The sequence below is a fragment of the Delphinapterus leucas genome, chromosome 20 (assembly GCF_059928025.1).
Source record: "Delphinapterus leucas isolate spDelLeu-1000000601 "Yukka" chromosome 20, BTC_Dleu_Yukka2, whole genome shotgun sequence".
Lineage (NCBI taxonomy): Eukaryota > Metazoa > Chordata > Mammalia > Artiodactyla > Monodontidae > Delphinapterus > Delphinapterus leucas.
The window spans coordinates 43168232-43180824 of NC_143148.1; the positions used below are offsets into that span (position 1 = coordinate 43168232).

The 12593-nt window shown below is 44.2% G+C and overlaps 1 protein-coding gene and 1 pseudogene across 8 annotated transcripts in view; one reads left to right on the forward strand and one right to left on the reverse strand.

Annotated features, from left to right (window-relative positions):
• The window catches only part of CDH1 (cadherin 1), a 78860-nt gene that overhangs the window by 54737 nt on the left and 11530 nt on the right, over positions 1-12593 (forward strand). For 6 of the 8 annotated variants that reach the window (XM_022583350.3, XM_089902387.1, XM_089902392.1 and 3 more), the window contains 7 exons: positions 82-237; positions 996-1140; positions 3842-4017; positions 4286-4414; positions 5967-6149; positions 8067-8311; positions 11145-11290. In XM_022583350.3, the coding sequence (XP_022439058.1) occupies positions 82-237; positions 996-1140; positions 3842-4017; positions 4286-4414; positions 5967-6149; positions 8067-8311; positions 11145-11290 (1180 nt within the window). The other 2 variants (XM_089902394.1, XM_089902393.1) reach the window with 2 other exon arrangements.
• Positions 2700-3050, reverse strand: LOC111179684 (protein CEBPZOS pseudogene; annotated as a pseudogene).

The following is a 12593-nucleotide window of genomic DNA, read 5'->3' on the forward strand; positions in this document are numbered from 1 at the left end:
GAAGGACCAAGGAGAGAAAGGGAAAAGAGCCAATGTCAGAATCCTTCCTTGCTAATTCATTTCTTTCTGTTTTGTCTTCAGATCAAATCTAACAGGGAAAAAGAAACCAAAGTTTTCTACAGCATCACTGGCCAAGGAGCCGACACACCCCCTCTTCATGTGTTTATTATTGAAAGAGAAACAGGATGGCTAAAGGTGACGGAGCCTCTGGATAGAGAAGATATTGCCAAGTACATTGTGAGTGTCTCTTAAAAGCACTTAATGATGGGGTTACATCCTTTCAAAATTTTTTTGGTCAACTCACACTGATCATAGATCAGATGTTCTGGACATTTGAAGAGCTTAACTTGATACCTTTAGACCTGTTGATAAGGAGAAATGACAGGAGAACCTGCAAAAATTGGGGGCTGTTCATGTTTTCCTTGTTAGGAATAAAGTGGGGAGAGTCCTGGGGCATCAGACATGATCTTAGACCCAAGATGTCAACCTGTTCTTGGGACTCAAAGTCCCTGACACATAGGCAGAGGCTGGTGTTGATGTTGGGGAACAAAAACTATTTCTGGGCCTTGAGAGCAGTGTGAGCTTAGGGAAGCTGGGAGGTAATGCGTTGATGCCAAACACAGGGAAGTCTGGGGGGAACGCTAGACTTGAGCAGCCAGAGCAAATTCGACCCTGCTTGGAACCAGTCAGAGTGTTTTAGGCTTCCACCTTTATCTCCTAGGCCCGGCCCCCAGCCCTTATGTGGGAAATGGGGCTCTGAGCTGGTGGATGTGTTCTCCAGCCCATGGTCTCACAGGTCATGGTCTTAACCAGTGTCATGACCTCACTGAAGCAGCAGCACGTGTGTGTGGGATGTTCTGTGCTTGGGGCGGGGCAGGGGGGGTCCATGCATGCTTGAGTGGGAGGGAGTGGGGGCCGGGTGGAGCCCACTCTGCTCTGGTTGGACCACTTTTCCCACCTTGTCTTCCCGAGTAACCCTCACCTGGCTCTTGCAGCTCTTCTCTCATGCTGTGTCTTCAGACGGGCAAGCAATCGAGGAGCCGATGGAGATTGTGATCACCGTGACCGATCAGAATGACAACAAGCCTGAGTTCACCCAGGAGGTCTTCAAAGGGTCTGTCATGGAGGGCGCTCTTCCAGGTACGTCCATCAATGAGGAGATCAACACCCATCAAGACACTTAGATTCTTTGCACCCCCAAGTGTTGGGGCTGGCGTTTGGGGTCAGACCCTTCATATGCACAGAACTTCTTTGGAAGACACTGTTTGTGTGTAAAACATCCTACCTATAGAAATATGTATAAAATGTTTAAGCCCAGTTTAAGAAAGGAGCAGTTTAAGAACAACCTTCCCTGATTAAGTAACAGATCCTTGTTAGTAGTTTACAGACCCTGTACAATCCTTCCTGATCACATTTTTTCCCTCCTCCATAAAGACAGCCACCACCCTGACTTTTGTGATAATCATTCCCTTGCTTTCATTTATCTTTTACCACGTGTGTACTTACAGTTTTGCCTACTTTTCTACTTGGTGACAAACTGTTTTCCAAGGTGGCTGAACCAATTTATACTCCCATCAGCAATATATATCATGGAATTGTTTGACTTCTTTTTGGCCAATCTGTTGAGTGTGTAGTTATATCTCAACATAACTTAAAATGGAATTTCTCTGATTATTAATGGACTAAATAAGCGTCTTATCATATGTTTGCTGACCAGCTGGGTTTCTTTACAACTTGCCTGTTCAAGTCTTTTGCCCTTTTTGTCTCTTGGGCTATTTGTCTTTTGCCTATTGATTTTTCTTTTTTTTTAAATGACAAATTTTATTCCAAAAGGGCTCCAGTAGTACCAGAGACATTGATGTAGAGTTTGAATAGTGTTTCACGTAAAGTGAAACTGGATAAAAGCAATATTTCTAGTTAATATATTTTTAGATAATGTGATTTTAAATGTTTCAGTTAAAATGTAATAAATATTAATGAACTGATTTGCAAAACAGAAACAGACCCACAGACAGAAAACAAACCTATGGTTACCAAAGGGGAGAGGAGAGGGGGATAAATGAGATAAACAACAAGGTCCTGCTGTATAGCACAGGGTACTTTACTCAACATCTTGTAATAAACTATAATGAAAAAGAAAAAATGTAATAAATATTAAAAATAGATGTTTTAGGGCTTCCCTGGTGGAGCAGTGGTTGGGAATTCGCCTGCCAGTGCAGGGGACACGGGTTCAAGCCCTGGTCCGGGAAGATCCCACATGCCGCGAGCAACTAAGCCGGTGCTCTACAACTGCTGAGCCTGCGCTCTAGAGCCCGCGTGTCACAGTTACTGAACCCGCAGGCTGCAATTACTGAGCCCGCATGCCCGGAGGCTGTGCTCTTCAGCAAGAGAAGCCACCATGAGATGCCCGTGCACCACAAGGAAGACTCGACAAAGCCAAAAATAAATAAATAAAAGAAATAAATTTATTAAAAAAAAATAGATGTTTTAGTATTTTATCTATTTTGACAGGTTTATACAGAATTATAGGGGAGTTTGTTTGTTTGTTTGTCTTGTTTTTAAAGGTGAACCACTTTATTTTGAGTAGTAAATGAAACTCCATTTATAACATAATAAACGTTCCATCAATTTCTTCACGGTTAGTCCAAAGAACAACTGCTTTAATTAGAATTTACATTTCACCTTAAATATTCTAAAATCCATCCATGTCAACTTTGGAGTTTTAATCTTGCCTGATACTATGAAATAGGGCAAACCTTGATTGATGGTCAAATTCTTAATTTTTGCTGTTCAGCCACTTTTCTTGCTCTTGCTCTCTGATTCTGTACATTCCAGAGTGTTCAGTGGACTTGCAATAAACTTCCAAGATGAAGGGGAATTTCTTGCTCATTGTTTGCCTGAACTCTTGACTTGTATTCATCTTTCTGAACAAAAAATATGCTCCAAAAATGCCCACAAGTTCAGCTACTAAAACTCCTTTAAAGATCTGCTTTGCCAGTGGATCCATAGTACGGGCTCTCCTGAGGCACGTACTTGTGGGGCTGCGCGTGCCTGCCTATTGATTCTTTTTTTAAATTTATTTTTGGCCACGTTGGGTCTTTGTTGCTGCGCATGGGCTTTCTCTAGTTTTGGTGAGCAGGGGCTACTCTTCGTTTCGGTGCGCAGACTTCTTATTGCGGTGGCTTCTCTTGTTGCAGAGCAGAGGCTCTAGGTGCATGGGCTTCAGTAGTTGCGGTGTGTGTGCTCAGTAGTTGTGGCTCGCGGGCTCTAGAGTGCAGGCTCAGTAGTTGTGGCACACGGCCTTGGTTGTTCTGCAGCATGTGGGATCTTCCCGGAGCAGGGATCGAACCTGTGTCTCCTGCATTGGCAGGCGGATTCCCAACCATTGCACTACCAGGGAAGTCCCTGCCTATTGATTCTTTTTTTTTTTTTTTTCTGCCTATTGATTCTTGAAGAATTATTTAGGTATTCTGTGAACTAGTACTTTGTCTGTCACAGGTGTTGTAAATATTTCCTTCTACCTTAAAGGCAACAATCTCAAATGACCATTCTGTCAGGTGGAGCTGTGGCTAAGAAGCCAATTATGGAAACTTCTGGTATTTTTCCTGTTTTATACACTATTCACTCAGTATAAGAGACATAGCAAAAACGTTTTAGCTTAAGGTTATTTATCCCCCATACTCCTCACCCACCCTCCCGACCCAAAATACCCTCTGGAAAAGCTGGGTTCTGGGAACACCACTTGCTCATTTGGTGGAATGCTTTCTTCCTCCCCTGGCGCTTTAGTCAGAATTTTGGAAATTAAAGTGTAGCTTGAGTAAATCTTCTCCTTTGCTCCCAGGGACCTCTGTGATGGAGGTCTCGGCCACAGACGCAGACGATGATGTGAACACCTACAACGCTGCCATTGCTTACACCATCCTCAGCCAAGAGCCTACGCTGCCGCACAACAAAATGTTCACCATCAACAAGGACACGGGTGTCATCAGTGTGCTCACCACCGGGCTGGACCGGGAGGTCAGGGGTCAAGAGGATCCAGAGGGTATTGAGGGCAAATAGCTCGATCGTCTGGATGATGTAAAACTCTGCCGAGGCCAGTTGCTGCTTCGTATGGTGATGGTTCTGAGCTTTGTATCTAAACGTTTGTCCAGAGGTTTGGGGCCAGGCAGGCAGGCAGGCAGGTTGGCATTTAAGCAGATGAGAAAATAATCTGTTTCTCTGTGATGGGCTGGGCTGTGCCTGATGTGGCTGTCAGTCCTGACTCAGGTGTGTTTGATCTCTACAGAGTTTTCCCATGTATACCCTGGTGGTTCAAGCTGCAGACCTGCAAGGTGAAGGCTTAAGCACGACCGCAACAGCTGTGATCACAGTCAATGACACCAATGATAACCCTCCCATCTTCAACCCAACTATGGTAATAACCCTGCAACTCCTTAGAGAGTCTCCAAAGGTCCTTGGTTGTTTCCCAGTATCTCATGGGTGAACCCTTTGGAAATGTTTTCCAGACTAGTAAACTTGAAGCTAAAAAGCAAGCAGGTCGGGATGTCAGTTGTCTCTGCCCTCCTCAGCCTGGGACCTATTGACACAGGTTTCTGAAGTTGCAAAAAACACCTATTTTTAGTTTTTTTTTTTAAGGAACTTCCATATAAAGATGTTAAAAAAAATAAAAATAAGAAGAAAAAAAGCACCTATTTACTGCATGTCCTCATCTTGGTAGCAGATCTTACCAGGTTTTAGTTATTCGTTGAACAAATATTCTCTGGGTTTATACCAGACACTGTCTTAGACACTGGGGATATTATCACAAACAAGGCAGACGACACTTCTATTCTTGTGGAGTTTATAGTCTAGCTAGGGTGATGTTATACAACTTATACCGATTATTGTGTATAATTATATTAAATGCAGTCAAGGAGAAGGTATTGAGAGCTGTGTGAAAGAACCTGAAACCTTATTGTGTTACCTAGAAATCGGCTTAATGGTTAGTAACAGAGATTTGACTCTTGTGGTTTAAACAAACAGGGTTAACTTTTTCTCTTGTGTCACTAACGGTCCAGAGGTAGATAGTCCACTCAGTCAATAGAAACCAAGCCTCCTTTATCTGCTTTCCCACCATCCTTGGTACATGGATTCTATCCCCATTGTCACCTTGTGGTCCAAGATGACAGCTGGAGCTCCAGCCCTATCTGTGCTTCGTTCAAGAAGGTGGCAAAGTCGAGGGGGCATAAGGTCTTGATGTCAAGTCAAGCTTTCTTATTTCTGTGAAGACCCATCCCACAAGTTTCATTTACTAGCAACTGCTGTCTGCAAGGAAGACTGGAAATACAGTATTTTCTCTGGGCACGTCGCTGCCGTCAACCACGTAGTTAGTGAAGAAGAGGAGAGTGGATATTCAGTAGACAATTAGCGGTGTCTGCCACTCTAACCTAGCCACTGTGAGTACAGGAGGCTTAAGAAAGACAGATTAATGCCCCGCATCAAAAGGAAGCTTGATGAATAGCAAGAACTGAAAAACAGTCAGTGTAATGAACCAAACGAGACCAGGTCCTACAGGACCTTGTGGACTGAATTTAGAATTTCAGAATTTATCCTGAGTGCAGTGGGATGTTACCAAAGGGTTTTAAGTAGAAGACTGTAACGACCAGACATTTATGAAAATTACTGGTACCACTGAGAGTGATGGGGAAGACGGGAATGGGGGATAAGCTACAGTGTCAGCAGTTGGGCCAGAGTACGCTGAGAGGTGCGGACAGCCAGGGCCTTGGCTCCTTCAGGTACTCACAGGGTCCCTGAGTGCTGGCTGCTCCACCAACAGGAAATAAGGGCCATGCTGGTAGGGTGGGCACTTCTTCAAAGACTCATCAAAGCTTGGGCTCAAGAAAGGACTCCCTTAGCCCCCTGAACCCTGGCTCCACTGCTGGGTCTGAGTATGTCCTAAGTGACACATCCTTTTCTTTGCTCTGCAGTACGTGGGGTCGGTGCCTGAGAACGAGGCTAACGTGGTCATCACCACACTCACAGTGACCGATGCCGATGTCCCCAATACCCCAGCGTGGGAGGCCGTTTACACAATATTAAACGATAACGAGAAGCAGTTTGTTGTCATCACAGACCCAGAAACCAATGAAGGCGTTTTGAAGACGGCTAAGGTTTGTATCGTTCCTGGCAAGATGCAGAAATTGACAACGCAGCCAGAGGCCCTTGTCCCCTGGTGTCTCCTCTGAAGTAGATTAGTGTGGCCTTGGTGGGGTGGGGGAGGGCAGCTCTCCCAGATTCTGGTGGGGTTTGCAGTGACTCTTCAGGCTCATGTGAGAAATCAGGAAGCTCCCACACCACACCCTACCATCTGTTTTATTTTTATTATTATTATTTTTTATAAATTTATTTTTTTTATTTTTGGCTGCGTTGGGTCTTCGTTGCTGCGCACAGGCTTTCTCTAGATGCGGCAGGCAGGGGCTACTCTTCGTTGCGGTGCGCGGGCGTCTCACTGCGGTGGCTTCTCTTGTTGAGGAGCACGGGCTCCAGGTGCACGGGCTTCAGTAGTTGTGGCGCACGGACTTAGTTGCTCTGTGGCATGTGGGATCTTCCCGGGACAGGGCTCAAACCCGTGTCCCCGGCATTGGCAGGCGGATTCTTAACCACTGCGCCACCAGGGAAGTCTGTACCATCTGCTTTAATATGTTCTTTCTCTGAAACATTTGCCCACCCCCCCATATCCATTTTGCAAATGAGAAGAAAAATGGTTTATGGTCTCTGCTATTTTGCTGGATGATTTTAGAAGAAGGGCAGATAAGCCTGTGAAAGATGTCTAGGAATCATGAACAGTAAGAAGTGGCGTGATTTCCTTGTTGAAGTTAGTCAAAGAGTTAATGAACGGATCCCTAACTTAGCGCCAGAGGTTTGACTTCCCCTTGAGCAAGTGAGCAGACCCTTCATTTCTGAATCACTTAGTACGTCATCTTAACTCCCACTAAACATTTCTTTTTTTAAATTTACTTATTTAATTTTTTTTTTTTTTTTTGGTTGAGATGGGTCTTCTTTGCTGCGTGTGGGCTTTCTCTAGTTGCGGTGAGCGGAGGCTCCTCTTTGTTGCGGTGCGCAGGCTTCTCACTGTGGCGGCTTCTCCTGTTGCAGAGCACAGGCTCTAGGCGCACGGGCTTCAGTAGTTGTGGCACGTGGGCTCAGTAGTTGTGGCTCACGGGCTCTAGAGTGCAGGCTCAGTAGTTGTGGTGCACGGGCTTAGTTGCTCCGCGGCATGTGAGATCTTCCCAGCCCAGGGCTCGAACCCGTGTCCCCTGCATTGGCAGGCAGATTCTTAACCACTGCACCGCCAGGGAAGTCCTCCCACTAAACATTTGATGTCAGCATTTTCTGTTATTATTCTATCACCAAAAGAAAAAAGGTAGTAATTTGAGTTCCCACCATACGCAAGGTCCTTCATAAAAGCTCCAGTTGATCCCTTACAGTGCCTCTGTGAGATAGTTCCTTTTCCTACTTATTTAGGTGTGGAAACAGACCCAGAGGTTCTATTGCCCAAATCACACAGCTAGGAAATGGCCAGGCCGGGATTTGAGCTCACTGCCAGCTGATTCTGAACTTCATGTTCTTGCCACTAAACTTACTGGGGTTAGGGAGGTAGACAGGCAGGGTCATTTGTCCATTTGCTGTCACACGGGCAGCATGTCAGCATAGGATGTGAACATTCTTACTGGTCTCAGGTAAATAAATGACTTAATGTGCTACATTTGTTAATAGAGGCTTGCCACTTGAGATTTCATGTAGCTCATCTTTATTCTTGACTGGGGTTCTCAACATGAATCTGGTTGCATGTTAGTCATTGGGAACTTTTTAAAAAATATTGATGTCCAGACCCCAACCTCAGAGATTCCTATTCAATGGCTCTGGGGTTAGGGTCCAGGCATGTGTCTTCTTTAAAAGTTCTCAAGTGAGTTCTTCTTAATGCAGCCAGATGTGAGAACCACTGATATATTGCTAACCAAAAAACAATAGTTAAGGATTTAATGGGGTTTTTTTCTAACATAAAATGTATTTTTTCTGCTCTTTAGGGCTTGGATTTTGAGGCCAAGCAGCAGTACATCCTGTATGTGGCAGTGACTAATGTGGCCCCCTTTGAGGTCACTCTCTCCACTTCCACAGCCACCGTCACCGTGGACGTGATGGATGTGAATGAAGCCCCCATCTTCATGCCTCCTCAGAAGAAAGTGACAGTGCCCGAGGACTTCGGCTTGGGCCTGGAGATCACATCCTACACCGCCCAGGAGCCAGACAGATTTATGGAACAGAAGATCACGTAAGTGTGAGGGGTTTTCCACCTACTGGCAGCAACTGGCTGTGTGCGTACGTGTATGTATAAAATATTTTGTTCATGGCATTTTTATCATCATTGGTCTGTGGAAGATCCTTCTCTTGTTTGGCTTATTTATATTTTTATCCCCAGTCCCCACACCTTGTCCATTCCGTCCATGGTCAGCCATTGTCGGTTTACTGTGCTTCCTCTTTTTGAAGTCACTTAGTGCAGTAGGAATGTGGTTTTAATTTACATACATGGTATTGTGTTGTAAGTAGCTTACTGTTTCTTTTTTTGTTTTGTAAACTTGAAGGCACTTCTGTAATGTAAATCACAGCCACAGATGCTGAAAACACACATACAAACCAACCAACAGCAACACCGCTGTGGCCACGCATGATAAAGGATGTTCTTATTCTTCTGAGAGCTAGGTCTGATGACATACTTGGTGTTCAGGTGTGACAATGGTGGAAACTCAAAGGGAAGACTGTTAAGCACAAATCCAAGCATGGCACATCTGCGTCTTTTTAGTAATAGCATGATTTCCAGAGATAACAAAGGCCTCGGTCACTTCCTCTTCTCAGAGAGAGATTCCTACCTGTTAATATTTACTTTAGAGGAAACTATTAGAATGCTCTGAACTATTTAGAAAAAAGGTTATGCAAATCCAGTATAGAGTCCCACTTGGTAATAAATTGAGCATGTTCTTATTTGGAGGGGGAGGTGTTTGTGTTTTAGTATCAGTGCCTGTGACTTATTAAATGTAAAACAAACATGAAGTTTAAGTGCAGCTTCAATTTCTGAGTTATTCTGGGAAGTGCTAATTCTATCCTGATTGGAAGGGCTCATAAATAGCTTTAAACTGTGCATGTGCACCATACGGATAAAAAGGATCCAGGTAGTGATATTAATGGCTGCTAGAATCATTAGGTCAAGGATGATGAGGAATTTTTAAATGGAGGAACCAAGCTGGGACCATCCAAACCTTCTGATAGATTTTAACATCTGCTGGAAGAGCAAGGACAGCCCAACATGAAGTGCCACTTGAAGTGATTCAACAGCATGTACACAGTGCCACTTAAACATTATATTTGGGGGAGAAAAGAAGGGTTGAAACAGACTCTAATCAAACCTTAGGATTTGGTTTTTTTGTTTTTTTTTTTTGCTGTACGCGGGCCTCTCACTGTTGTGGCCTGTCCCGCTGCGGAGCACAGGCTCCGGACACACAGGCTCAGCGGCCATGGCTCACGGGCCCAGCAGCTCCGCGGCATGTGGGATCTTCTCGGACCGGGGCACGAACCCGTGTCCCCTGCATCGGCAGGTGGACTCTCAACCACTGAGCCACCAGGGAAGCCCTAGGATTTGATTTTGATGCAGTACAGAGAATGAACAAGTTAAATGTCATGAGGAAGCAGTCAGCCAAATGCAGAATATGGGAGCTCTATGTCAAATGACCCAGTTTCTTTAGCAAATAATGACAGAAGGGTGGGGGTGACTGCTTAGATTAAGGATGTTGATTAAGAGAGGAATCAACCAATTGTAATGTGTAGACTATGCTTAAAGATGGATTCAAACAATCCAACTATAAAAGACACCCTTGAGGCAAATAGAGAAACTTGCGCGTAGACTTGACACTAAGTAATTATTTATTTTTGGTAGGTGTGTTAATGGCATCGTGATATTGTAGGATTTTTTGTTTTGTGACTAAAGCCTTGGGTTGTATGGTTTCCAGCCTGTGTTGATAGCTTAGCTTGTAGTAATGAAATAGGTAGTTCAAAGCATCTATTTGGGGAAGTTCAAGGACCAAGTCTACATAGTGTTTGCAGAGACCCTTAGCCCTGGAATAAAGACCACTCGATATATGTAGTTCATTGCTTTGCACTTCTAAGGACGTGAGGATAAGCCTACAGGTATCCAGGACCCTTTCCTCCTGCGATTTCTTTATTTCCCTTTCTGAGCCTCTCAATGACCTCGATAGATAACTGGGCAGTACATCTCTGTTTTTTATGCTTACGTTTCTTCTGTTTCTGGTATTCCTAATAAGGTGTGGCTTAACAGGATTCTCTTGGCATTTTGAATAATTTTTTTGGGGGTGGCTGTGTACGACCAGAAGGAGCTTTACCGTCCCTGGCACCTCCCATTAAATGCCAGTAGTGCAGCATACTCCCAAGTCACCATGTCAACCCAAATCTCCAAATGCTCATGGCGGGGGTGTTGGGTGCCATACTGTGACCATTTGAGAACTGCTGTACGCTTTAGGGGGGTCAGTCTGAGAGAAACTAAAGAAATCTGACATCTAAATGCCATGCCTGATCCTGGATTGCATTCTGGATTGGATTGGGGCAGGGGCGGGGGAGGGGGGTACAGTTTGGGGGAAATCTACAGTTTGAATATGTACCATGTATGAAGTGGTAGTACCATATCAAAGTTATATTTCCTGAAATTGAAAATCAAATTGTGGTTATGTAAGAGAATGCCTCTGTTCTTAGGAGAAAGCACACTGACATTTTCATGAGTAAAGGAACATCATGTCTGCGACTTACTCTCAAATGGTTCAGCAAAGCAAGAAATTATGTATATGTGTGCATCAACTTTTGTAATATAGCAAAATATCGACAGTGGATGAATCTAGGTGAAGGGTACATGGACTGTCATCAAACCTTTCTGGCAAAATTTCTGTAGGAGTCATTATTTTTTATTATTATTTTTTTTAGGAGTCATTATTTTTTTGAAATAAGGAAGTTAGAAGTATCTATCAGCAAAGAGGAACCTTAACCTTCTTCAGCTACCTACCGTTCGCTGTTCCCGTTCTAAATCAGAGCTTGTGTCTTTCCAGGTATCGGATTTGGAGGGATGCTGCCAACTGGCTGGAGATTAATCCGGACACGGGTGCCATTTCCACTCGGGCTGAGTTGGACAGAGAGAACGTCGACCATGTGAAGAACAGCACGTACACGGCCCTCATTATAGCCACTGACGATGGTGAGGATGCCCTTACCATTTGGTTTTTGCTGCTTCACCCTCCTGACCAGCTCACTGCCTTGCCCCTATCCTTTTAGAGGCATGAATTCTTTCGTTTTCTTTCATTCTTCAACAAAGCGTTCTCAAAGCATTGTCCAAAATGCACAGAGTTTAGGCCAAGCAGAAGTTCCTTTTTACCGCTCCCTCTGTACCTGAGCCCCATGGGAGCCAGACTGCCTGGGTTTAGATCCTAGGACCAAAGCTTAATACCTGTGTGAACTTGGACTTATTACCTAATTTTTAGGTCCCTCAGTTCCTTTATCCAGCAAAATGATAATACCCCATCTAGGTTAAATGAGTTAATTTATGTAAAAGTGCTTGGAAGAGTGCCTGCTACCTAGTCTGTGCTCTGTAAGGACTGTTATTATCTTTATCATCATCATCATTATTAGTGAAGTGTGGCTCCTTCCAGACTGTTTCTGTGTATTCGAATACATTTATAAACATATAGAAATATGGTTTATTATAAAGCCACTATCTGGTTTATAGCCTATTTTTGTTTTTATTATAAAAGCCATTGTCTTATGCATGTTTAATTTTTTTTCCTTGAACATATGTCTGGAAGACACAGAGATCTATCTTGGCACATTATAGATCTACCTCTTTTCAATTAAATGATGTTTTCTGCATATTGCATAATTTAACCATTCACACATTAAAAAACACCGGGATTATTTCCAGTTCTCCATTATTTTTGTGAGTGATAGGTAGACATCGTTGTACATGCCTCTGTGGGCAAGTGTTTCCCACGGATAGATATTCAGAAGCGGAGTTACTGTTAAAGAGACCTGCTAGTTCCTGTGATTAAATCTGTTCCCCTCTCCCTCCTCAACCTCCCGAGGTAGTAATTCCAGATTTGGCAGTCCGGAAAGCAAAGGGCAAGGCGAGTAAGCCCATGGTGGGGCTGGATGGGTGGCTAATGAGTGATGTAGCCTTCATCACATTCGGAGCATGCTGTGGAAGGGTAGCCCTGGCCTAGTCATTCCTGCTCCTGGAGCTGTCATTTGGGAGGCAGCAGGTTAAAAGCAGAGAGCCATGATGGGGCTCCATTTGCAGAAATGTTTTGCATAAAGGGGAAGCTAACCCATTGCTTAGGCAGCAGTGCTATGCTGGCCAGCTGTCTCTGGCTGAACGGGAGTTCCCTAGCCTGGCCTGGAGGTAACCAAGAATTGACAAGGTTCCTGTAAAGTTCCAGGGAGTAAATATTTTAGCCTCTGTAGACCGTACAATCTCTATTGCCATCATAGCCTAGAAGAAGCCATAC